The sequence below is a fragment of the Lagenorhynchus albirostris genome, chromosome 4 (assembly GCF_949774975.1).
Source record: "Lagenorhynchus albirostris chromosome 4, mLagAlb1.1, whole genome shotgun sequence".
Taxonomy (NCBI): domain Eukaryota; kingdom Metazoa; phylum Chordata; class Mammalia; order Artiodactyla; family Delphinidae; genus Lagenorhynchus; species Lagenorhynchus albirostris.
Genome location: NC_083098.1, coordinates 84,303,435 through 84,328,658, shown reverse-complemented (window position 1 = coordinate 84,328,658; position 25,224 = coordinate 84,303,435). Strand labels below are relative to the sequence as shown.

Below are 25,224 nucleotides of genomic sequence, written 5' to 3'. Positions count from 1 at the left end.
CTGAACTCCATTCAAGGTTTTACCCAATATCTGCTAGTCAAGTGGTCATAAATGCAGAAGTTACAAATAGCACAACCATGAATCAAAAACTAAAATACATTAGATAATTAGCCAAAAGCCCAACCCTATATTAAGTTTAGTTTTACTTAACTTAAATTGGACCTAAGGCTTTTTGGTTTTGTTTGTTAACCAATTTGAACTGGCAATCACACCCATGCATCCTAAACAAATACACACACACGCACGCACGCACGCACACACCCCTTTCGAACCCACTATCCTCAGTATTTCACCGTCTAATTAACGTCTGTTCTGAGCAAGAGTGGACCTGGTAAGTGTTTCTGGTAAAATTCTCAGCCAATTATGTTTTTAAAACGCCAAATACTGTCTTCACTCCTCAAGATTCCCAATGCATGGTAACAAATTAAAGCGTCTGAGGAAGCCTATAGAAAAGACATATATTTAATTTTTAAAAACTTACTGAAAATGGAATTCTTGTGTTGAAGAGTACCCATTAACATCCCCACACTTTGCAGTTTTAGACCAACCTGAGATTCACTGACCATCATCTCGCACCTATCCCCCAAAAAGGCAAGGATATCCTATACTCTAGGTTAGTAGTCAGCAAACTTTTTATGCAAAGAGCCAGATGGTAAATAGTTTAGGCTTTATTAGCCAGCCATATCGTCACCACTGCAACTACACAACTCTGGCTGTTGTAGCAGGAAGCAACCACGGACAAAATGAAAACAAATAAGCATGGCTGTTTTCAAATAAAACTTTTACATAAATAGGCAGTGGGTCAGATTTGGTCTACAAACTGTAGATTCCTGACACTTGCTCCAGGTTTTTATTCCATTGGCAAGAGGATAAGATTATCTCAAAATTAAGGCAACCTTGGAGGAAACAAATAGGTGAGGGAGATTAAGATACAAACTTCCACGTGAAAAATCAATGAGTCACAGATATGAAATGTACAGAGTGAGGAACGTAAGTCAATAACTATGTAATATCTTTATATGCTAATATATTGTAACTAGATTTAGGTGAGCATTTTGAAACGTATAGAAATATTGTGTAACAGGAATTAACATAGTGTTATGTAGGTCAATAACAAAAAAAGAGATCAGATTTGTAGTTATGGCGGGGGGTGGGGGGGCAGAATTGGATGAAGGCATTCAAAAGGTACTTCCAGCTATGAGGTAATAAGCACTAGGGATATAATGTACAACATGATAAATCTAATTAACACTGCTGTATGTTATATATGAAACTTGTTAAGAGAGTTAAGACATTTCATCCACAAGAAAAAAATTTTTTTCCTATTTCTTTAATTTTATATCTATGAGATGATGGATGTTCACTAAACATTTTATAATGTTTAAATTAAATGAAATAAATCATTTCATAATATAAGTCAAGTCATTATGCTGTATACCTTAAACTTATACAGTGCTGTATGTCACTTATAACTCGATAAAACTGGAAGAAAAAAATTAAGGCAACCTTTCTATTTCCTAAAAAGGTATATTTCCTACTCATTAAAAATAACCTCTAACTAGAATACAAACACCAAATACACTATTCCTCAAAAAGTTTTTCCTTTATTTTGCCTGACATATACTCCCCCTATGCCATACTCTCAAAATTTTGACCAATTACAGACTCATTTGAATTAAAAAAATGCAAATAATATATAGTAAGGAGAAAAATTTATAATTGACTGCATCTTATAGTGAGTAAGTATCATTAGATACATCTTCATTTAACATCTGATAATAGGTCACTGAACAGTCAGAGGAAAAGGGCAGAAGAGTAAATATCAACAGTGGGGTAGGCCTGAGTCCACCCCAGAGGGGAAGCTGGTAGGGAGCTAAGTCCTTCAGTTTCTTAGGGGGAGCTAGCAGAGAGAAACAGAAAAGGAAATGGAGAGGAATATACAGCTCTGAATCATCCTTTTCCCCTTAACATTAACCACATAGTTCCCACTTCTGCCTAAATCTTTTTCTGAAAGTGCCTAAGAAAAATGTAGGACATGGGTTCTGAGAAGAAATACAAATTCCTACACTCTACATCTACGTTACAAAACAATAAATACATTTTCTTTTCCAAAACAAACAAACAGCAACTAACCAAGACAGTACTCCAATCCCTTGTAATTTCTAGATTAGATATGAGTGGTCAATCAATCTGGAACATTTTTAGTTTTCCAGCGAATAGGCAGCACTTAACTGAATGAAAATCTTCCATAATATATTAATCAATATATCTTCTAAAGATAACAATAGCTATAAGACCAATATGTGTTACTCTATTTTATTTGGGGCTGGAGAATGATAATGGGAATAATTACATGGGATTGCAAATGGTGAAAAACAATTATTTTTCATATGTGTAGTACTACCATTAAATATTAACCTTTAATATCTTCATACTATACAGACCTTATGTGCAGGAATGAGGTTAATAAGAATGGAGTCCAATAATTCTTGAGTAACTCCATCACCTTCCATGATGATAGAACTCATCAAGTCTAGCATGTGCATTTGTACCTTCCTATTGTGGCTATTGCTTTAAAAAAAGAGGAAGAAAAAAAAGAAAAAACAATTAGGCTTACAAAAGAAAATTAAAACTTCCCAGTTTAAAACAACTATCTCAAATGTAAAAGGATTTTCACCTGATTGAGGGAACCATGCCAGTAATGGCAAAGAAACTTTGGCTGCTCTATATTTACTTTCTCCCTTTGTTGATTATTAAAACAGCTACTAAGATATCATTGTAAAGTATTTTACAAAAACAAAAACCTTTAAATTTAATTAAGCCCCTATACAATTAGAATTCAAAGAGTGAGTTAAATTCAACTAAACAAAAATGTCAACTTCAAAGAAAGGACATCTTTGCTTATATGCCCCTGGATTTTAAAAGGTGATAAAATTTTAAGTAAGGAAACAAAAAAAAAGTACAAGATAATGAAGGTAGGCAGTTTTTCATCCTTTTTATCCTTTTTGATCTTAATAATTCCTCCAAATAAGGCAGAACTATAAACACACAAAAAAGCCTAAGTCAACACTCCTATATTTTTGCCGTTGGACTTTTTAGTTCAACCATACTGAAAACCCAAAGTATGATATAAAATGCTTACCAGAACTTATAACTAGAAGGTTCTGAAAATGTCATCCTGCTATCTCTCAAAGAATTTCAAACGAATGAAAAATCAACGAGGTAAAAAGCCAAGAATCAGTTTCAGTCCTGCTTCCTTAGCCAGTATAGAGTCAATGTGGACCTCCTCAATAAATATCTCTACTGCTGATACAAACTTACCCCAAAAGATTGGCTACAAAATTGTTATAAATTAGGAGAGCATCTAGGTTTCTCCCTCTCTGACTGCATCTTAAATAAAGACTTGACCTATCCATTTTCACATTTATCAGAATACATATGCAAAGACAAATCAAGATAATATAACTTAGTTGTACTACTACAGACACAGGGAAGTTTAAATTAAGACTAAACTAAATGTTATTTCATTTATGTATTTCTTACCTATAATTTTTAAAAAATTAGTTTGAAATAATGTATAATACACCTGTTGGACACTTAGTTGTAAAATCAAAGATGAAAAAATTTATAAAGTTGGTAGAAAAATTGTCCCATCGTTAGACACACAGTTTTCTACAAGGCAGAAAAATACCCCTTTTAGAAAGATACCCCTCTTGCATATCCTCTCTTAAATATCTTGTTTACTACAGGCCAAGATTGTGAAAGATCAATTATATAGTGGGATGTGTGTGTGTGGTAGGGGGTGAAGAAGAACAGATATTCAGCTTGATGCAAAAGAATGAAGAGAGTATATATATAGCTCTCAGATCCATATGCACTTGAGGATAGGAAAGGAGTGAAGGAAAGATAAATGAAAAATGGACTTAAAAATTATTTCCACAAGTTCCAGCCCAAGCTTCAATAATAGGGGTAAGATTTACTCTCCTACTTGAACAACTAAAAAACTGGACAGAATATAAGAAATAACAGTTTTCAGATATCAGACATTATACACATGCTGCTGAAACAAGGGAACAATTTTCGCAGCTTACTTTTCCTACTTGGTAAAGTTTCCAGGCTTCAGTATGGGAAGAGAAGATACTAGCAGAGCCTAATGGTTTTCCTGAGTCTAGGGTGACTATAGCTTGCAGGGCAGAATACCAGAGGAGAGAGAGCTACTCAGAGAGCAAGCTCACAGAGGGTACCCCCCTCCCCGAGTCTTCAGGTGCTTAGTGATCAGCACACGCAGGTGAGGAAATTTCTTGAGTTTGGGGAAGGTACCACCTGAAAGGCGTGGAGGGAATAATTCCCGGAATTCACACAGGTCTTAACAATATGCATGTTCCAACTACAGTGGAAAATCTTATAACTTACAGGGCATCTAATAGAGTAATCAGAAGGGTAAACCCACATATCCTCTACGAGCTCCACCCACAATGGGACATCAAAATCAAACTGTTTAAAACCAGTAATAGAGAAAATCTTAGGTGGGTAGAGAAAAAGAAGATACATTATTTACAGAGGAACAAAGATTTAAAATGACAAAACTTATCATTAGAAACAATGCAAGCCAGAGAAAGATGCAGGAAACATCTTTAACAGTACTGAAAGAGAAAAAAAAAAGTCTATTAACCTGAAATTCATACCATGAAAATAACTTTGAAAAATGAAGGTGGAATAAAAGACTTTTTCAGACATATAAAAACTGAAAGAATTCTATCAACAGTAGCCCTGAACTATAGGAAATGTTAAAGGAAGTCCCTCAGAGTAAAGTAAAATAATACCAGGTGGAAATCTGCATATATGCGAAGGAATGAAGAATACCAGATATATGGTGAATGTGTCAGTAAATACAAATCAATAAACTCTATCAAAAGGCAAGTCCTTTATTTACTGATACCTCATTGTGAATTCTTTCAATTAGATAATTAGGTCAACAATAAACTTAGATCTTCAGAGTCAGTAAAGAAAAATATTGATAGGATTGTACGTAAAAGTAATAGAGGAAAGAAGTATAACTGCAGAGTGGGAAGCGGACTTAAGTGGATAACCAAGGTCACAAAATGGGCAGAATGACAAGTCAGGCATTATTTTTTTTTTCATTTTGTTGGTGATTTTAATATTAAAAGAAAAAACTGCAAATATGTGGTAGAGTGCAAACAATGGCCACAAACTGTTCCCATCTCTTATGCACAAGCCTTTAAAACGCTGCTCTGTCCAACAAAATATGGAGTCTATCTAACCAACCTTTGCATCTGGGCTTGCCTATGAACCTTGCTTGGCCAATGAAATATAAGTAAACATGAAGTATGCAGAGGTCTTAAAAAGTGCTTGTGTGGTGGGGTGTGCCCTTCTTGCTACATTTGAAACCCAGTCAGCATAAGAAGAGGTCTGAACTAGCCTGCTGGATGACAAGAGAGTGACACGTGACCCAGTTGTCCTATTACCTCAGCCAACTGCCAGATGTCCTGCTAACTGACTGCAAATACAGGAGCAAGTCCAGCCCAGAGAGAAAGAACTGACAAGCAGAATCATGAGCAAAATAAAATGGAATCTGTTTTAAACTACCAAGTTGTGGGTTACTTTGTTATGCAGCAAAAGCTAAGTAACACAAAGGTAAAGTTTATACATTTTATCTTTTATTTAAGGGCCTTCAGTTAGTTGCCACAGGAAGCTTTTTCTCATGCAGTTTTTTTATAAGCTTCTATCACTAGACCAGGTTGGTCCAGTCCTTTCCTGTTTATTTCTGGTTAATTCTCTTCCTACCATTCTATCTAAGGAAAAGAAAAATATGTTAAAGTATTCATAAGAAATCTACAGAAAACTTTAGAAATGTGCTGTCCAATACAGAAGCTGTTATCCAACAGCCACTTGGCTACTGAAGATAAAGTCTGAATAGAGAGCCTTATGTTGAAATAATAATGCTTTTGGATAACATGAAATAAATAAAGTATATTATTATTATTATTATATATATATATATATATATTTTTTTTTTTTTTTGCGGTACGCAGGCCTCTCACCGCTGTGGCCTCTCCCGTTGCGGAGCACAGGCTCCGGACGCGCAGGCTCAGCGGCCATGGCTCACGGGCCCAGCCGCTCTGCGGCATGTGGGTGGAATCTTCCTGGACCAGGGCACGAACCCGTGTCCCCTGCATCGGCAGGCGGACTCTCAACCACTGCGCCACCAGGGAAGCCCAAGTATATTATTTAAATAAATTTCACTTGTTTCTTTTTACCTTTCTTAATGTGGCTACTAGAAAATTTAAAATATATATATTATGTTTGCATATAATGTAATGTTGCAGAACACATCTCATAACAATGCTTGGTTTACCACACACACACACACACACACACACACACACACACACACACACACACACACACACACACACACACACACACACACACACACACACACACACACACACACACACACACACACACACACACACACACACACACACACACACACACACCAGAATGAAACACTGGATTGAAATCAGTTTTGGCTCTCCTGTTCAGCAATTTGTGCCCCGGCAAGCCACCAAACTCCTCTGTACATGAATGTCCCTATTTCTATAAGGAAAGAGCAATGCTTACGATTTTTTTTAGCTGTAAAATGAGAAGATATCAAAGTCAGTATACTTAACCGCTGAGCTATTATGCCTCCCAGTACTCACTAATGATACTTACAATACTTAAAATTTCCACCTCATCAGTTAGTACTTCATTATATAAGGTCTCATACCGCTTGCTTTACAAGAGTCAACCTATACAATTGATACCATTATTTAAAATGGTAATATAAGGACAAAGGCAGGTTTCAGACAACAGAATTTATTTTCCTTTTTATGTTAACTCTTCTAAGGAAAACATTTCCTTTTAACTAAAAGATCTTAGTGTAAATGCACAGTACATGATACTTTAATACACAGAGCAAGAAAAAGAGACAGAAATGCTTAAAAAATAACTTACTTGATCACTGAGAAGAGAGTCCTAAAAAGCTGAATAAAAATTTCATTGCAATCTTCCAATTCAAAGCAGATGTTATATGATTTAACCCAAGCTAAATTCTTAAATAAATAAATAAATAAAATTATTTACACATACATAAAAGTTACACAAAAGCAAGCTCATTAATAAAATTTAATTTTTAGAATTATAAATCTAGTAAAACTTATAATGGCCCAACATATAAAATTACAATTGTTTAAACAGTCGTACTCTGATCTTTAAAAAGACATATCTGCTGGTATTAACCTTCTCTAATTGAAAAATACTGTCAGAGGCTAGTAACACATATATACGTACAAAATATAGGGCACAGTGAAAATTAATTCAACTTAATCTCTTTTGGGATTAGAAAAGAATAAAAACAGAAATATAAAAATAAAGTTTCAAATAATATAACAGCTTTGCCAGTGGAATATGCTTTATCTTTTCAGGATATGAGGAGCAAAAAAAAAAGATTGTAAATGACATTTTCTTAAGTGGGCTTAGTATAAAACAAACAAACAAAAGATTCATTTTACATTATAAAGTTACTATAAAGAATTTTCTACAACATGAAATAATGTGATATTTATTAAATAAAATTTGTTTACCTCTAATAAATAAAAGTATCTATGAAATTGCGGGCTCCTTGTATCCTCCAAACCCTTTAATTGTCTGGTAATAAACAAAAATATGTCCTGTTTTAAAAAATGATAAAACATATTAATTTAGATACAAATACTTGTCACATTCACAATACACTAATAGTCTACAATATATATTCTCCATTATAGACAATAAAAGAAAATTCTCCTTTAGCCAATGACTTGGGACTGGCCTAGTCCATTACTTAAAATATCTGGAAAACAGCAAATCACCTAAAATTACATTCTTTAGAAGCAAAAATAAAGATTATTACTGCCACAAATCTTTAGGCTTTCTCATTCTGAGAGGACCATAGGTTCTATATCTTGCTACCCTTCTAGTACAGAACTTTATTCACTATCTTCATCTTGTATTATGGCAGTTATCTTCAGTTTAAGTACCTGGATATGAGTCTCCCATTATAATTTCCCAAATTAAATAGTAATTTTCAGTACCTAGTTTTGAATTTGATGAGTGACTACAAAGTTGTGTGGAACAAAAGCAATAATAGACTGGTCCAAGGGTTGTACTTTCCACAACAATAGTGCTCCACTTCTTAATAAGCTTTCTTTAGAAGTTTTAACCCCAAATAGTATCAGTATGGAACAAACTGATTTTAGGACTATTTAAAAGAAAGCAATCCAAAGGATTAAAGTATAAAAGTATTCAAAATACGAAATCAGCTCAAGAGATCAACTCAAAAGAGGAGTTCCTCAAACATTTCTAACAAAGGCAGAACCATCAAGATGATCATACAGTTTTGCATATAATATAACTTGCAGGGGAAAACAGTCATTTGAATGTGTAAATTCTGTTATATAGTTGTTTTGAAAAGTGTCATTCATCCACCATCCCCCCCTTCAATTCAGCCATCTGGGCTTTCAGATGGATATTCCTGAAGGTTAGATATGAGCAGACAGGGACTAGTTTTGATCCATACCTTTTAATGCCACATAAAAATACCAATCATTTTTGTGGATACTCAATATTAATTGAATGAATAATTAATTAGTTTTAGAACTTATGATATAATCTTCTTACGGTCACAGGATGATTAAAATGAAACCTATGTTCCTAAGGGTAGTAAGCTAAACTATAAAAGTAAACCAATTTTGTAAAGATTGTATTTACCTTAAGTTTATCGTGGGAAGTATATGGAGCTTCTGGGGCATAGATTCTAAAGATGTCAGCCAAACAGCATGCTACAAGGAGACGCACATCTTTATTGGGATTCCTGAGAAAAAATTCAGATGCTAGATGCAAGGCTAGTGGGAGATACTGCTGTTTTTCATCTTCTGAATCCTGATCCATATCCATAAAAGTTTTGACTACCATCTGCAAAAATATATAGAAGAAAAATATAATCAACTCTTGATATTTAGAAACCAGTGGAGTATATATATTTAATCATCTCCATTACAACACAGACTAGCAATCAGTTACCATCAGAGGATTCACAATCAATTTTTGTACATCTTCATTTAAGAATTCGAGTAAAGATTCCAAGCGTGAACAAATGCCAACTTTTGGATTACTGATAGATACATTATCTGCATTTGTACCAGGTTTACGAAGAACTAAAGACTCTCGTTATTATATTATATCTAGCCCCAGGTAAAAAGTTCATGGCTTCATATGGATAAGCAAATCATTTGTTATTTTGCAACCTCATCAATTATGTTTCTTGTACATTTTATCATCAAAGCTGCCTTGATTTAGGCTCCTTAAAACTATTTCATTTCACACTTTAATGGGTTTTGCAATTCACAATAGAAAGCCATGTTTAAATATTTTTATGTAGTTGTACTTCTGATTAAAAGCCTTAATTATAAAATAACCTCTGTTCTTATTTATGGTTTCAGAATTAACAAATGCACATTTTAGAATCACTCTAAAAGGCAAAAAAAGTATAATGAAAAAATCCATAATTTCTCAACCCCAGAAAATAACCACTATTTATGTTTTTGTGTATTTTATGCTGGTCTGTTTTCTCTGTAAAGATGCAAATAACCATATAGTCATTCCTTATTCATTTATCCAATCATGATTATTTCCTCATGCCATCAAAATTCTTTAAATAAATCAGACTTCACCTAACCAGTCACCATTCTCAAATATTGAAGGTGTACTTCTATTTCTATTTTGACAAGACTTTTTATCGTAAGTGCTGGGTTTTTTCAAATACTTTTTTCTGTGTCTACTGAAGTGATGTTTTCCACCTAATTCTGTTATGAGAGTAAATCCCACTGACTGGTTTTCTAATTATAATCCAATTTTAATGTATAACATACACTGTTCTAAAATATAGACAGGTATAGTATGAATGACCTAACCTGGAAAAAACAACACAGATGAGGATGACTGTAAATCACTATTCCTTATGAGCCTAAATACAAATGTCAGGAATGGCATCTTAAAGAACTGAATTCGGTGATTTTATTATAAATGGCTTTGTGCTCATACAGAGCTTGGGGGTGGGGAAGGAGGAAGGGAACAGTAAAAGTGGAAACAGTCAACATCTGGAGAATACAGGAGCTCTCTACTATTCTTGCAACTTTTCCAAGTCAGCAATTATATCAAAAGTCAAAATTAAAAAAGAACACATTTACCACGATATGAGACAAACATACATATATTAATAGTTGAAATGAAAGTTCACCAAATAAGACTTGTCTTTTAAAAATTTTTTTAACAAATAATGTTAAATATTAATCGGGGGTGGGGAAGATGTATTATTCTTTTTCTGATTTTAATATATAAAATCTTCTGATTTTCTGATTTTATCTGTGCATCACTAGTTTGATATAGAGATGTTAATAATATGGAAATAAAATCACATTTATAAAGTATTCTAATTCTACTTTAAAACCTTTTAAATCAGAAATGCATATGGCATAGTGATTTACAGTCATCCACATCTGTGTTGTTTTTCCCAGGTTAAGCCATTCATATTATACTTGTCTATATTTTATGACAATGTGTGTGGTGCATTCCCTTCTGAAAGTTTTGAATCCTAGCGAATTCCCAAGGACCAGATGTTCTTTTTAAAATTATTATTTATTACACTACTATTACTTCATCCAGAGCTTTATTTCTTTTAACATGTTTTGAAATATTTGTGTTTATTCCACTTGATTTTAACATTAACATATAGCTGAGAAAAATGTTTTCCAGTTTTAGAAGTCATTTGTTTCTTTCACCTAACTCTTGTCAGGAAAAGAATTTTTATCTGTTTTGTTAACAGTTGTATCCTCAATGACTAGAACACGACTGGCACATAGTAAGCTTGCAAACTTTTTTTTTGAAAGAACATTAAAATTCATGACCTGGAGCAAACCACGATTTGAAAAGATACATGCACCCCAATGTTTACTGCAGCACTGTTTACAATAGACATGGAAGCAACCTAAATGCCATTGACAGAGGAATGGATAAAGAAATGTGGTACATATATACAATGGAATAATACTCAGCCACAAAAAAAGAATAAAATAATACCATTTGCAGCAACACAGATGGACCGAGACTGTCATACTGAGTGAAGTCAGATGCAGAAAGACAAATATCATATGATTATCACTTATATGTGGAATCTAAAAAAATGGTACAAATGAACTTATCTACAAAACAGAAATAGAGTCACAGATGTAGAAAACAATCTTATAGTTACCAGGGGGGAAAGGCGGAGAATGATAAATTGGGAGATTGGGATTGACATATACACACTACTATATATAAAACAGATAACTAGTAAAGACCTACTGTGTAGCACAAGGAACTCTACTCAATACTCTGTAATGACCTATATGGGAACAGAATCTAAAAAAAGAGTGGATATATGTAATATATGTAACTGATTCACTTTGCTATACAACAGAAACACAACATTGTAAATCAACTATACTCCAATTAAAATAAAAAAACCAAAGCAACAAAGTAAAATGTTAAGATTTGATAAAGGTGAGTGGTAGGTACATAAATGTTTGTCTTATTATTCCCTATGAATGTCTGAAATATTACAAAATTATAAGGACGCAATTTGATTAGGTAAAACGAACTTTTGTTTTTAAGGTTTGGGGTGCAAGTTTCCAGTATGACTTGAGCTACTTGGGAGATTTTCCAGAACAGCTGTTTCAACCATGTTCCAACTTTGAGGTTCCTAGTAGCCCTGGTAGAGGCAACAAGACAGCCAAAAGGAGTGGTGTGACGGGCACATGCCCAGGGTCTCTCAGTTGCTTGCCTCTGAGCAGCTGGCTTTTCATTAGCTTTATATATTGACCTTCTGTATTTGGGCAGTACAATACCTTAAGACTAAAATAAGTTTGTAAACCATTGCTACCCCTCATAAAAGCTAGGAAGCTTTGAGTGGGGGAGGATTGGGAGTTTGGGATTAGCAGATGCAAACTAGTTTATATAGAATGGATCAACAACAAGGTCCTACTGTATAGCACAGGGAGCTATATTCAATATCCTGTGATAAACCATAATGGAAAAGAATATGAAAAAGTATATGTATAACTGAATCACTTTGCTGTACAGCAGAAATTAACACAACACTGTAAATCAACTATACTTCAATAAAATTTTTTTAAATTCATGAAATGTCTTTTTAACATCTACTCTGATAATATATATCATGTATATTTTTAAAAATATGATCCATATGTCCCTACCATTCTGGCAAAAAACTTCATCAGTTCTAGACAATCAGTATGTTATGTCTGTTGCTCGAAATTTGTTTAGAATTTTTAAGTAAATATAGTCTAAACATAGGTCTATAGCAGGGGTCACAACTCAAGGGGAGGGAAATGGAAATAACCACTTGGGAGAAATGGAGAGCACATGCCCCATCCAAAGACAAGAGCTGGTTTCAGCTAATTGTTGCCAGGTGAGAATGCAGACCTAGTACTGCAAAATCATTCAGTTGATCAGGACACAATAAAAGGTTAAGTGAAATCATCCGACTTGAGAATTTCAGCAACTCCAAAAAGTTCATACCACTGTGAGGGACAAGCAAAACGTGTCTATGTGGTCCCCAAATCAGCAATTTACAAATTGTTAGAAATATTTCAAAGGAAAAATGTCAGCACAGTCAACTTTTCAGGTAGACAAATTATTCTGAAAAGCTGTTTTGCCATTTCTTTTATACTTAGTTTTCTTTAATTAGTTATAAAAGATTATGAAGAAAATATTCAATAAACTGAACATCATTAAAATCCAGAGAGCCTTCAAAATGTTAATGAGGATTTTTATAGCACATACTCCTAAACCATACCACAGAAAATATCAATAACATTTTCCAAGCCCAAAAGTAATGGTAAAGACAGACCACTTTAGAACCTACCAAAAAAAATTAATTCCCAGTGGGATAAAAATCAAAATTTGAAAGGGACATCTAAGAAAGTTTTTAAAAATTAAGAGGGGGACTTCCCTGGTGGCGCAGTGGTTAAGAATCCGCCTGCCAATGCAGGGGTCACAGGTTCATTCCCTGGTCCGGGAAGATCCCATATGCTGCGGAACAACTAAGCCCATGCACCACAACTACTAAGCCTGAGCTGTAGAGTCCACGAGCCACAACTACTGAGCCCGTGTGCCACACCTACTGAAGCCCGCGCCCCTAGAGCCCACGGTCCACAACAAGAGAAGCCACCGCAATGAGAAGCCCGTGCACCACAAGGAAGAATAGCCCCCACTCTCCGCAACTTGAGAAAGCCTGTGCACAGCAGCAAAGACCCAACGCAGCCAAAAATAAATAAATAAATTCATAATAAGAGGGACTTCCCTGGTGGCACATTGGTTAAGAATCTGCCTGCCAATGCAGGGGACGCAGGTTCCAGCCCTGGTCCAGGAAGATCCCACATGCCGCAGAACAGCTAAGCCCGTGTGCCAACGCTACTGAGTCTGCGTGCCACAATTACGGAAGCCCGCGCACCTAGAGCCCGTGCTCTGCAACAAGAGAAGCCACCACAATGAGAAGCCCATGCACCACAAGGAAGAGGAGCTCCCACTCGCCGCAACTAGAGAAAGCCTGCACGCAGCAATGAAGACCCAATGCAGCAAAAAAAAAATTGAGTATCTTTATGATCTTGAGCAGGAAGGATTTCTTAAATCAAGACACAAAAAGCACTAGCTATGGATTGATTCTTTCCATAAACTAAAGTTAATGTGCATTCATCAAAGATATCACTAAAGTTTTCAAAAAGACATGCCACTTAATGAAAGTAGATACTTGTGACACGCATAACCAACAAAGAACCTATCTAAATATATGTAAAGAACTCCTACAATTCAGTAAGGAAGAGAAAAGCCAATTGTAAAATGGACAAATGACTTGCTAGACTAAGCACTTTTTGAAAGAAACCCAAATAGTCAAAAAAATGGGGGACTAAATCCCATTGGTGGCCAAGGACATGCAACGGAAAACAATGGTAAGAGAACTGACATTTTAATAATACTGAGTTCTCTGATCCACAAATATGGTATATGTCTCCACTGATTTAGGTTTTTCTCTTCCAGACTGACTGAATATTGGGACAATCACTGCATCCTTCTGGAAGGATACTCTCTATGTTGCACTTCCATCACAATGCTTATCTCACTGTGCTTTCTGCTTTCCTATTTATTGTCTCTCCTAGGGCTATGGCTGCACCCTGTTTATTTCTATACCTTTGGCACGAAGACTTTGGTTTGACATATACTCAATAAAAGTTTGTTGAGTGGAAAAAAATGTCTTCCAGCATTTATTATGTAGTTTTCAGTGTATTGGTCTTTTATATTTTGTTACTTCCAACTATTTACCTTATGGATGCTACTGCGAATTTTAAAAACTTCGCATTTTCCAATTGCTGGTTCCTATTACACATAGGCAGTCAATTTTTGCATACTGAGCCTTTCACACTGCTACACAGCTTTACTGGTTCTAGTAGCTTGTTTATGCATTTCTCAGGATTTTCTATAAATGCAATATCATTAACAAAAAAGGACAGTTTAATTTTATCTTCTCTAATTTGTATGCCTTTTCTTTTCCTTATTGTGCTAGCAAAACCACGATACTGAACAAAAGTGAGAGCAGACATTTTTGCCTCTTTTGAGATCTTAGAAAGCATTCAGTCTTTCACCATTACATATTAAGTTAATGGGTTTCTGTAGATGCCTTTTTATCAGGTTGAGAAAGTTTTACCTTCTATTCCTAAGGTGCTGTTAGTTTTTATGAAGATTTTTTTCAGATACTTTTCCCACATCTGTAGGGATGATAACATGTTTTTCCCAATTTACACTAGTGTTAATATGTGCAAATAAATTGACTGATTTTCAAATATTAAACCAAATTTGCACTCCTGGAATAAACCTGACATGGTGGTCATTGGGGGTGCACTATGTTTCGCATGTGTGCGGTGGGGTTTTTTTGTTTTTTGTTTTCCCTATTTTTGGTTTGTTTGGTTTGGCTGGCTGGATCTGCCCTGCTAATATTTTGTTGTTCATTTAGGCTCTTGGTCTGCAGATTTCTTTTCTTGTAATATGTTTTGCTTTGGTATCAAGGTAATATTGGCCATATAAAGTGAGCTGGAAGTGTTCACTCTTCCTGTTCGCTTAGTTTGTGTCGGACTAGTATGCTTTTTTCCTTAAGTGTTTAATAGAATTCATCAATGAAGTCATCAGGGTCTTTATTTGTGGGAAAGTTTTTAGTTGCAAATCTAGTTTCTAAAATCAGTATAAAGGGACTTCCCTGGTAGTGCAGTGGTTAAGAATCTGCCTGCCAATGCAGGGGACATAAGTTCGAGCCCTGGTCCGAGAAGATCCCAGATGCCCCAGAGCAACTAAGCCTGTGCACCACAGCTACTAAGCCTGTGCTCTAGAGCCCTTGAGCCACAAATACTGAGCCCACGTGCCACAACTACTGAAGCCCACGCGCCCAGAACCTGTGCTCCGCAACAAGAGAAGCCACCACAATGAGAAGCCGGCACACCGCAATGAAGAATAGCCCCTGCTCGCCACAACTAGAGAAAGCCCACGCGCAGCAACGAATACCCAATGCAGACAAAAATAAATAAATAAAATTTTAAAAATAAAATAAAACCAGTATAAGGTAGGACTTCCCTGGCGGTCCAATGGTTAAGACTTTGCTCTTCCACTGCAGGGGGCACAGGTTCCATCCCTGGTTGGGGAACTAAGATCCCTCATGCTGTGTGGAGTGGCAAAAAACAAAAACAAAAACTGTACACTGAGTGCCTAGCCCTTTGCCTAGCACAGAGTAGCTCCTAAGTGAATATTTCTTGACCTTGAGCAGGAGTGATAATCAATCACAACATCTGCCAAAAGCTAAGTGACCAGTTATCACCTGCAATGTATAATAGTTAAAATCAGTATAAAGCTATCGGGTTTTCTATTTCATCTTAAGTCAGTTTCAGTAATTTGCATTTTTCCAGAAATATATCTATTTCATTTAGGATACTGAATTTACTAGCATTAACTTGCTTATAATATGCCTTTATTACCTTTTTAATGACTATAAAATCTAAACTGATGTTTCTTTTTTCACTGATATTGCTAATTTTTGTCTTCTTTCTTTTTTTTACTTTTTATTTTTTCCCCCTTGCCCCCCCTTTTTTATCTTGGTTGTTCTAATGTAGTGGTCTCGAGGAGGAGTGAATTTGCCACCCACCTCCAGGGGATATCTGCCAATGTCTGTAGACATTTTTAGTTGTCACAACTGGGAAAAGGGGCTCTACTGGCATCTAGGGGTAGAGACCAGGGATAGGACAGCTCCCCACAATTATCAGGCTGTAAAAGTCAACAGAGCCAAGGTGGAGAAACCTGATCTAACAGCGGTTTTGCCAATTTTATTATCTTTTCAAAGAACCAAATTTGGCATTATTAGTTTTGTCTACTGTCTGCGCATTTTCTATTTGATTGATCCCCATTCTTACCTTTACTATGTCCTGCTTTCTACTGGGTTGGCCCAAAAGTTCCTTCAGTTTTAAAAGTAAAAATAAAAGACACATTTTTCATTTTCACCAAGAAGTTTATTGAACAACGTATTCGCCCTTTTGTTCCACTACTTTCTGCCATTTTTCAGGCAACTTCATAATTCCATCTTCCCAAAACTTTTACTCTTTTAGAGCAAAGAACTGTTCCAGGTGCCTTTTACAGTCTTCCAGGGAATTGAAATTTTTTCCATTAAGAGAATTTTGTAAAGACCAAAATAAATGGAAATCCAAAGGTGCAATGTCTGGTGAATACGGCAGATGAATTAGAACTTCCCAGCCAAGCTGTAACAGTTTTTGCCTGGTCATCAAAGAAACACAGTCTTGTGTTATCCTGATGGAAGATTATGCGTTTTCTGTTGACTAATTCCAGATGCTTTTCTTCGTCAAGTGCTGCTTTCAGTTGGTCTAATTTGGAGCAGTACTTGTTGGAATTCATCATTTGGTTTTCTGGAAGGAGCTCATAATAGAGGACTCCCTTCCAATCCCACCATATACACAACATCACCTTCTTTGGATGAAGACCGGCTTTTAACGTGGTTCGTGGTGGTTCATTTCGCTTGCCCCACAATCTCTTCCATTCCACATTATTGTACAGTATCCACTTTTCATCACCCGTCACAATTTGTTTTAAAAACAGAACGTTTTCGTTACATTTAAATAGAGAATGGCATGCAGAAATATGGCCGAAAGGTTCCCACCCCCCCCACCCCCCACTTAACTTACATGGAACCTGAACACCAAAGCAATTAACATAACTAAGCTCATGCAAATGATTTTCAACGCTTGACATGGATACTTTGAGTATGTCAGCTATCTCCCACATGGTATAACGTTAATTGTTCTCAATTAATGTCTACATTTGATCGCTATCAACTTCAACTGGTCTACCTGCAAGAAATCTCCAGCAGGAAACTTTGCAAACCACTTCTGACGCATTCAATCAGTCACAGCACCTTCTCCATACACTGCACAAAGCTTTTTTTGCATTTCAGTTGCGTTTTTACCTTGCTTGAAATAATAAAGCATAATATGCTGAAAATGTTGTTTTTCTTCCATCTTCAATGTTAAAATGGCTACACAAAAATTCACCAATTTTGATAAGATTTTTTTTTTTTTAATGCACACTGATATGACAGCTGTCACAATACAATCTAACAAAATTGTTTCAAAGGAAGTTAAAGACAACTAAGCGCTACTGGAGCCATCTTAACAGAAAAAACCAAACTAACTTTTTGGCCAACCCAATACTTTCTTTAGGTTTAATTTGCTGTTCTTTTCCTAGGTTCTCAGGGTAGAAGCCTATCACTGATTCTAGATTGTTCTCTTCTAATATGAACATTTAAATGCTTATCAAAATAAATTTCTCAATAAGCACTGCTACGAAGTTCAAAATATTTTCTAGTTTTCCTTGTGATTCCTTCTTTTATTCATGTATTACTCAGAAATATACTGTTTAATTTCCAAATATTTGGGGTATTTTCTGGACATCTTTTCTTACTAATTTCTCATTAAACTCCCTGTGATATTACCCCTGTATGTAATATGAATCATATTAAATGTATTGAAATTTGTTTAATGGCCCACCACATGGGCTATCTGTCTTAGTGAATGATTCATGTGCACTTGAAAAGAATTTTCAAGTGTATGTGTATTTCTGCTGTTATTGAATGGAATGTCAATTAGGTCAAGTGCATTGGTACATTAACTCTTCTACAACCCTACTGATTTCTGCCTACTTGTTTAATCAATTACTGAAAGAGGAGTGTTGAAATTTCCATGTGTACTTGTTAATTTCTCAGCTATGTGGAAGCTGTTATTAGGTATATACTGTTGTATTTTCTTACTGCAGTGACCCCTTTATTATTATCAAGTATCTTTTCTTATCCTTGGCACTATCACTTGTTCTAAAGTCCACTTTGCTTGAAATACTGCCACTGTAACTTATGATCTGCATTAGCAAATTCTTCCAATCTTTTTACCTTTTTTTTAAAAGACAGGTTTATTGAGGTTAAATTACATAAAATTCACTTTTTAGTGTCCCATTCTACGAATTTTGACAAATACACAGTTGTGTAACCAACATTACAATCAAGGCATAGACTACTTCATCACCCTAAAAAGTTCCTTTGTGTCCCTGTGAAGTCAACCCTCAGCTGCTTCCTTAGCCCTTGGCAACCCCTTATCTGTGCTGTCTGGCAACCCCTGATCTGTGATATTCTGTGATTCCAGAATATCACATAAATGGAGTTACACAGTACATTGCTCTTTGGATCTAGCTCTATCACTTAACATAATGCATCTGAGATCCATTCATGCTGTACATATCAGTAATTCATTCCTTTTAAGTGCTGAGAAGTATTCCATTGGGACTATAATTCCCAATTTAATTGGGAATTCCATTGTGTTCAGAGCCAAAAAAGACAGACACAAATGGGGAGCAGGGTAGATTAATAAAGGACACAAGGAGGGCTCCCCTGGTGGCGCAGTGGTTGAGAGTCCGCCTGCCGATGCAGGGGACACGGGTTCGTGCCCTGGTCCGGGAAGATCCCACATGCCACGGAGCGGTTGGGCCCGTGAGCCATGGCCGCTGAGCCTGTGCTCCGCAACGGGAGAGGCCACAACAGTGAGAGGCCCGCATACCGCAAAAAAAAAAAAAAAAAAAAGACACAAGGAAACATATGAGGGAGATAGATCCATTCATTTTCTTGATTGTGATGATGGTTTCAAGGCTATATATGTACGTCAAAACTTGTCAAATTGTTTTGCCCTGACAGCAACTCTCTGATACCAACTGGATGTACTACATTTCAATTCAGTTCTAACACTAACTACCTGGAGTTAGCACAGACCCCGCAAGTTAAAGAGCAAAAAATTCCTTCACAAAACTCCCCGCACTTCAGATGACACATGCAAGTCCTGGGGGCCGCCTGCATTTGTGATAGGCCAGTTATGACTTTAGGGCTTCCTACAATACCCTCAGGTTCAGTAATTTGCTAGAATGACTCACAGAACTCGCTGAAAGCATTATACTTATGATTACAAGTTTATTATAAAGGACATAACTCAGGAACAGCTAAACAGAAGAGACGCATAGGTCAAGATCTTGGGGAGAGAAGGCAGGGATGAATAACTTCCATGTTCTTTCCTGGTGGATCTGACACAATACTCTCCTGGCACATCAATGTGTTCATCAACCAGGAAGCTCCTCCTGGTTTCCAGAGGTTTACTGGGCTTCCTTATGTGGGAATAATTAATTAATTAATTCATTATCATTTCATTGAGCTAGGTCACTAGCCTCCCCCCAACTTCTCCCAGTTGGCTGAAAATTCCAAATCTCCAACATTTTGCTGACCAGTCCCTTCCTGAAGCTCTCCAGGAAGGGGGTCAAGAGTCACCTCATTAACATAACAAAGATACTCCTATCACTCAGGAAGTTGCAAGGGTTTTTGAAGCTCCCTGCTAAGAACTGGTAACAAAGACTAGACTAGATATATATTATAGTATCTACTTCAAACATGTGCAACCTATTGTATTTCAATTATAACTCAATACAGCTGTTTTTTTAAAAAGGCACTGTCTTGGGGGAAAAACAGTAAAGTAAAAGAACTTTAAAACCTCACTGGTAAAAATTAACTTTTAAAAGTCCAACATAGAAAATGAAAACTCTCATTCATTGTTAATTACAACCACTTTGGTGTTTTCGGCAAGTAAAAGACATGCACACCCAATGGCCCAACAATTTCACCAATGTCTATGTCTATGCCCTAAAGCAGCCTGTACATGTACAAAAGAACATGCATACAAGTATATTCATAGCAATGTTGTTTGTAAAAGCCAAAAAACTAGAAGTCAGTGGCAAGAGAGGATTGGTTAAGTAGTACAATAGAGTACTTAGTATACAGCAATAAAAATAATTGAAAAACACATAAGCAATAACATGGATGAAGCTCAAACATAATACTGAAAAAGACGCATACACAAGGAACCATACTATATGATTCCATTCATATAAAATTCAAAGCTAAAACTAGAGAAAACTATATTTTTAGAGATTTGTACATAGACAGTGACACTATAAGAAAACCAGAGAGACTGCATTTATATAGTGGTTATGAAAGAAAAAGTTTATGACTGGGAGGTACACACTAGACTTTTGGGGGTGCTGATGATATTCTGAAGGTGTTGATAGTCTATTTCTTTGTTCATATGTTCACTTTATAGTTACTTGTTAAACTCTATGTACTTTTTATATGTTCACATATAAATATATACACACACACAAGACCCACCATAATATATGTATATGCATTTAATAAAATAGTTAATGGCTACTTTAATTATAATAATAAATTTTTAGGTATGATAATCATAGTATGATTTTTTTTTAAATATAGTGCCCTATTTTTTAGGAATACATTCTGAAATAGTAATGAAATGCTATCTGAGATTTGCTTCAGGAGTTCATTATTCTCTTTTCTTCACTGTTGTTTTTGTTGAAGTTTTTCATAATAAAAAATGGAAAAGTTAAAAAAAATTTACATGTATCATAAGAATCTTAGATTCCTTTTAAAGGAGCTAATCTTATCACCTTTGGGGGACAGGGCCACCACCTGGCATGCAGAATGTGGGATCTTAGTTCCTAATCCAGGGATCAAACCCATGCCCCCTGCAGTGGAAGCGAGGAGTCCTAACCACAGGACCGCCAGGGAATTCCCTAATCATATTTTAGATAATGTAAAGACTTGAGAAATTTTCCATTTAAAAATAAGAGAAGGGGATTACCCTGGTGGTGCAGTGGTTAAGAATCCGCCTGCCAATGCAGGGGACACGGGTTCGAGCCCTAGTCTGGGAAGATCCCACATGCCGTGGAGCAACTAAGCCCGTGTGCCACAACTACTGAGCCTGCACTCCAGAGCCTGTGAGCCACAACTACTAAGCCCACGTGCCAAAACTACTGAAGCCCACGCACCTAGAGCCTGTGCTCCGCAACAAGAGAAGCCACTGCAATGAGAAGCCCACGCATGGCAACGAAGAGTAGCCCCCGCTTGCCACAACTAGGGAAAGTCTGTGCGCAGCAACGAACACCCAACACAGCCAAAAATAAAGAAATAAATAATTGAACAGACTTGTGATTTAGTCAAAAAAAAAAAAAAAAAAGAGAAGGTGTAGGGAGGGGGATTGTTAATTGAAGAAATACAGTGGGTTAATGGCCGGTCTAGGACTGATAATTAAATCCAGGTCTCAAGATTACTAATCTAATAGTTTCCAGGACACCATTTTAATTCTCACATGCTTTTACGTTATCAACATTTTTCTCATATTTTACTTGCTTATTCTCTGTCTTTCCTGCACTAGACTTAAGTTTTGCAAAGGCAATAAAATGTATTCATTTATGTAGTACCAGAATCTATAAAACTATGCCTTATACACAGTGCTCAGTATTTGCTGAATTATGAATAAACTGACTAGTTCAGACAATCTCTACATGTACACTAACCTTTCAAGAACAAAAATAAAATCCACATGAAAACATGTAAGTTTTGGAGTTAAATAAGCCTTATAGTTTTATATTAATATGGTGCTTCACTCTGTAAATATATACATGGACTGCCAGATTAGAATGAGCACTGAGGGACTTCCCTGGTAGCACAGTGGTTAAGAAACCACCTGTCAATGCAGGGGACACGGGTTCGAGCCCTGGTCTGGGAGGATCCCACATGCCACGGAGCAATTAACCCCGTGTGCCACAACTACTGAAGCCCATGCACCTAGAGCCCGTGCTCCGCAACAAGAGAAGCCCACGCACCGCAACAAAGAAGAGCCCCCACTCGCTGCAACAGAGAAAGCCCGCACGCAGCGACGAAGACCCAACGCAGCCAAAAATAAATAAATTTATTAAAAAAAGAATGAGCACTGAGCTATTTGCCAATATGCACTCCTTTCCGGTTTCACCTAATTATTTTTAACATAAATCCTTTTATCTAATATACATTTGAGGTGAAACCTGAGAGAAGCAGGCGAGGCAGGGGTATAGTTAATGCATAAGCCATTAGAACTACAAAAATTAGGGAATTCCCCGGCAGTCCAGTGGTTAGGACTCCGTGCTTTCACTGGAGGGGGCATGGATTCGATCTCTGGTTGGGGAACTAACATCCCGTAAGCCGTGCGGTGTGTCCAAAAAACAAAAAACACAATTACAAAAATTTTAAGTCTACCTAATACACATTTGATGATAATTTTAGAAGTGTGTTCACATCAGAGCAACTTTGGGACCTAAAGCTCAAAGTTCAAGTGACATAGTGACTAAATTATCATATTAATAGTATGTCTTGATTTTTTAATTTAATTTTATTTTTTGAATTTTTCTTTATGGCGAGGGAGATACCACTGCTGGGACTCCATCGAATCCCTGGACTCTTAGCCTAAAACCATGCCCAAGTTCAAGCAACAAAGAATAAAGCTAAAAGCCAAAGCAAAAAGGTTTTTCAGAAGAAAAGAAGCCTCTCACTTTCAGTCTAAGCTACTTACACCTCCCCCTCCACCACCGTCACCAGAAAGAGTGGTTATTCCTTCAACAGATACACCCCTTAGCAGAAGCTGGCTAAGACCATCCTGGAACTTCAAATTTCCCAATTTTAAAGATTCAGTAAAACTTCGGACAAATAGAGTATAGTCTACATACAACTGGTTTCAGAACTGCATGGCCCGGAGTTTGGAAGTATTGAAAGACACCATCCTGCCACCAAGAACTTCATAGTCTAAAACAATGGTTTCTCATTTTGGGAAATGAATTACGCAAGCTCCAGGAAGCACTGAAGGCCGTCTCAGAAAATTCTTCCTGTCCAAGCTGTGGTCAGATGTGTCACATGCGTGGTAAACTTACAAATGTGCCTGCATGTGCTCTAACCACCCCTGGAGACTCCGGGGCTGTACTTCCTGCCTCACTGTCACAGCCATCCAGTCATCTTTTCCTCCGCCCCTGCCTCCGCCTCTGCCTCCACCACTGACAGCACCTTTGCTGCTCAGAAAATCTGATCTCACTAAAGCACTTGAGGCTGGACCATTAAAAAAAAGTGGACCCATGCAGATAACAGTTAAAGATCTACTGACTGTGAAATTAAAGAAGACACAGAGTTTTGATGAAAGGAGGAAGCTTGTACCATCACCAAAGGCACAGAATCCACTAGTTACTGTCTCTGACCTGCAGTGCGTTTCCCTGAAACGAAAGTCCAAAGTGTTATCAACTCGAGTTACAATGTCTTCATTACTCCTGGTAAAAGCCAGTTAGATCTGCGGAAACTACTCAGAAAAGTCGATGTAGAGAGGAGCCCAGGTGGAACTCCACTTACCAATAAAGAAAATATGGAAACAGGAACTGGGCTGACCCCAGTAATGACCCAGGCCTTGAAGAGAAAGTTTCAGCTGGCTCACCCTAGAAGCCCAACTCAAACTCTGCCACTTTCTACAAGCAGCTTTGATGAACAAAATTGATGCCACCTCTGCGTGACTCCATATGATGATCCATAAAATATACAGATAATATTACTCCAATCTCTTTTTAATGTAGTATGTATAAGTAATTATGTTAATATATAATTCATTCGAAGAATTAAAGTATGTATGGAGCCCATACAGTAGCAGAAAGCGAGTGTTAGGATATTTTCTAGTTTATATGATCAATAATAGAACAGATGGGAAAATGCAATCCCGAAAGTGATGTTTATCCTGGAACTACCCAATTTAGGTTGGGGAGGTTATTCAAGTTAACTAGATAACTCTAATTTTTACTCTATAGGTGCAGTTATGACATTAAGAAAATAACCTGGGGCTTCCCTGGTGGAGCAGTGGTTGAGAGTCCGCCTGCCGATGCAGGGGACGCGGGTTCGTGCCCCAGTCCGGGAAGATCCCACATGCCGCGGAGTGGCTGGGGCCGTGAGCCATGGCCGCTGAGCCTGTGCGTCCGGAGCCTGTGCTCCTCAGCGGGAGAGGCCACAACAGTGAGAGGCCCGCGTAACGCAAAAAAAAAAAAAAAAAAAAAAAAAGAAAATAACCTGGTGCCCATTCATCTTGGGTATTCTCAGGTAATTGAAAAGCAAAGTATTTCAGCCTGTAAAGCTCATGCACTCATTAAGTGCTGCAAACTTAATTAAAAAAACCAGACCCTCTAGATTTTATTTCTGTTCCCTATAAGCAATTAAGAAGTAAAACCATCCCCCATTCAATCCTAACTGTTCCAAAAGAACTTGAAGCAAAAACTCCAATGTGACCTTAAAAATTAGAATACCGTGGGACTTCCCTGGTGGTACAGTGGATGGGACTCCGCGCTCCCAATGCAGGGGGCCCGGGTTCAATCCCTGGTCAGGGAACTAGATCCTGCACGCATGCTGCAACTAAGAGTTCACATACCGCAACTAAGGAGCCCACATGCTGCAACTAAGGAGCTGGCGAGCCAAAACTAAGGAGCCCTGGAGCCACAGCTAAGGAGCCTGCCTGCTGCAACTAAGACCCAGCATAACCAAAAAATTAAATTAATTAATTAAAAAAAAATAGAATG

The 25,224-nt window shown here is 36.9% G+C and overlaps 1 protein-coding gene and 1 pseudogene across 3 annotated transcripts in view; one reads left to right on the top strand and one right to left on the bottom strand.

Moving 5' to 3' along the window:
- Positions 1–25,224, bottom strand: part of PDS5A (PDS5 cohesin associated factor A) — a 129,080-nt gene that overhangs the window by 70,802 nt on the left and 33,054 nt on the right. For all 3 annotated transcript variants that reach the window (XR_009540349.1, XM_060148312.1, XM_060148313.1), the window contains exons 3-6: positions 8,815–9,018; positions 7,650–7,736; positions 7,021–7,118; positions 2,445–2,571 (exon numbers count right to left, since the gene is read on the bottom strand). Coding sequence is in view for 2 of the 3 variants with exons in the window: in XM_060148312.1 (XP_060004295.1) it covers positions 2,445–2,571; positions 7,021–7,118; positions 7,650–7,736; positions 8,815–9,018 (516 nt within the window). In the remaining variant the exon portion in view is untranslated. The remainder of the gene's footprint in view (positions 1–2,444; positions 2,572–7,020; positions 7,119–7,649; positions 7,737–8,814; positions 9,019–25,224) is intronic.
- Positions 23,101–24,161, top strand: LOC132519892 (proline-rich protein 11-like; annotated as a pseudogene).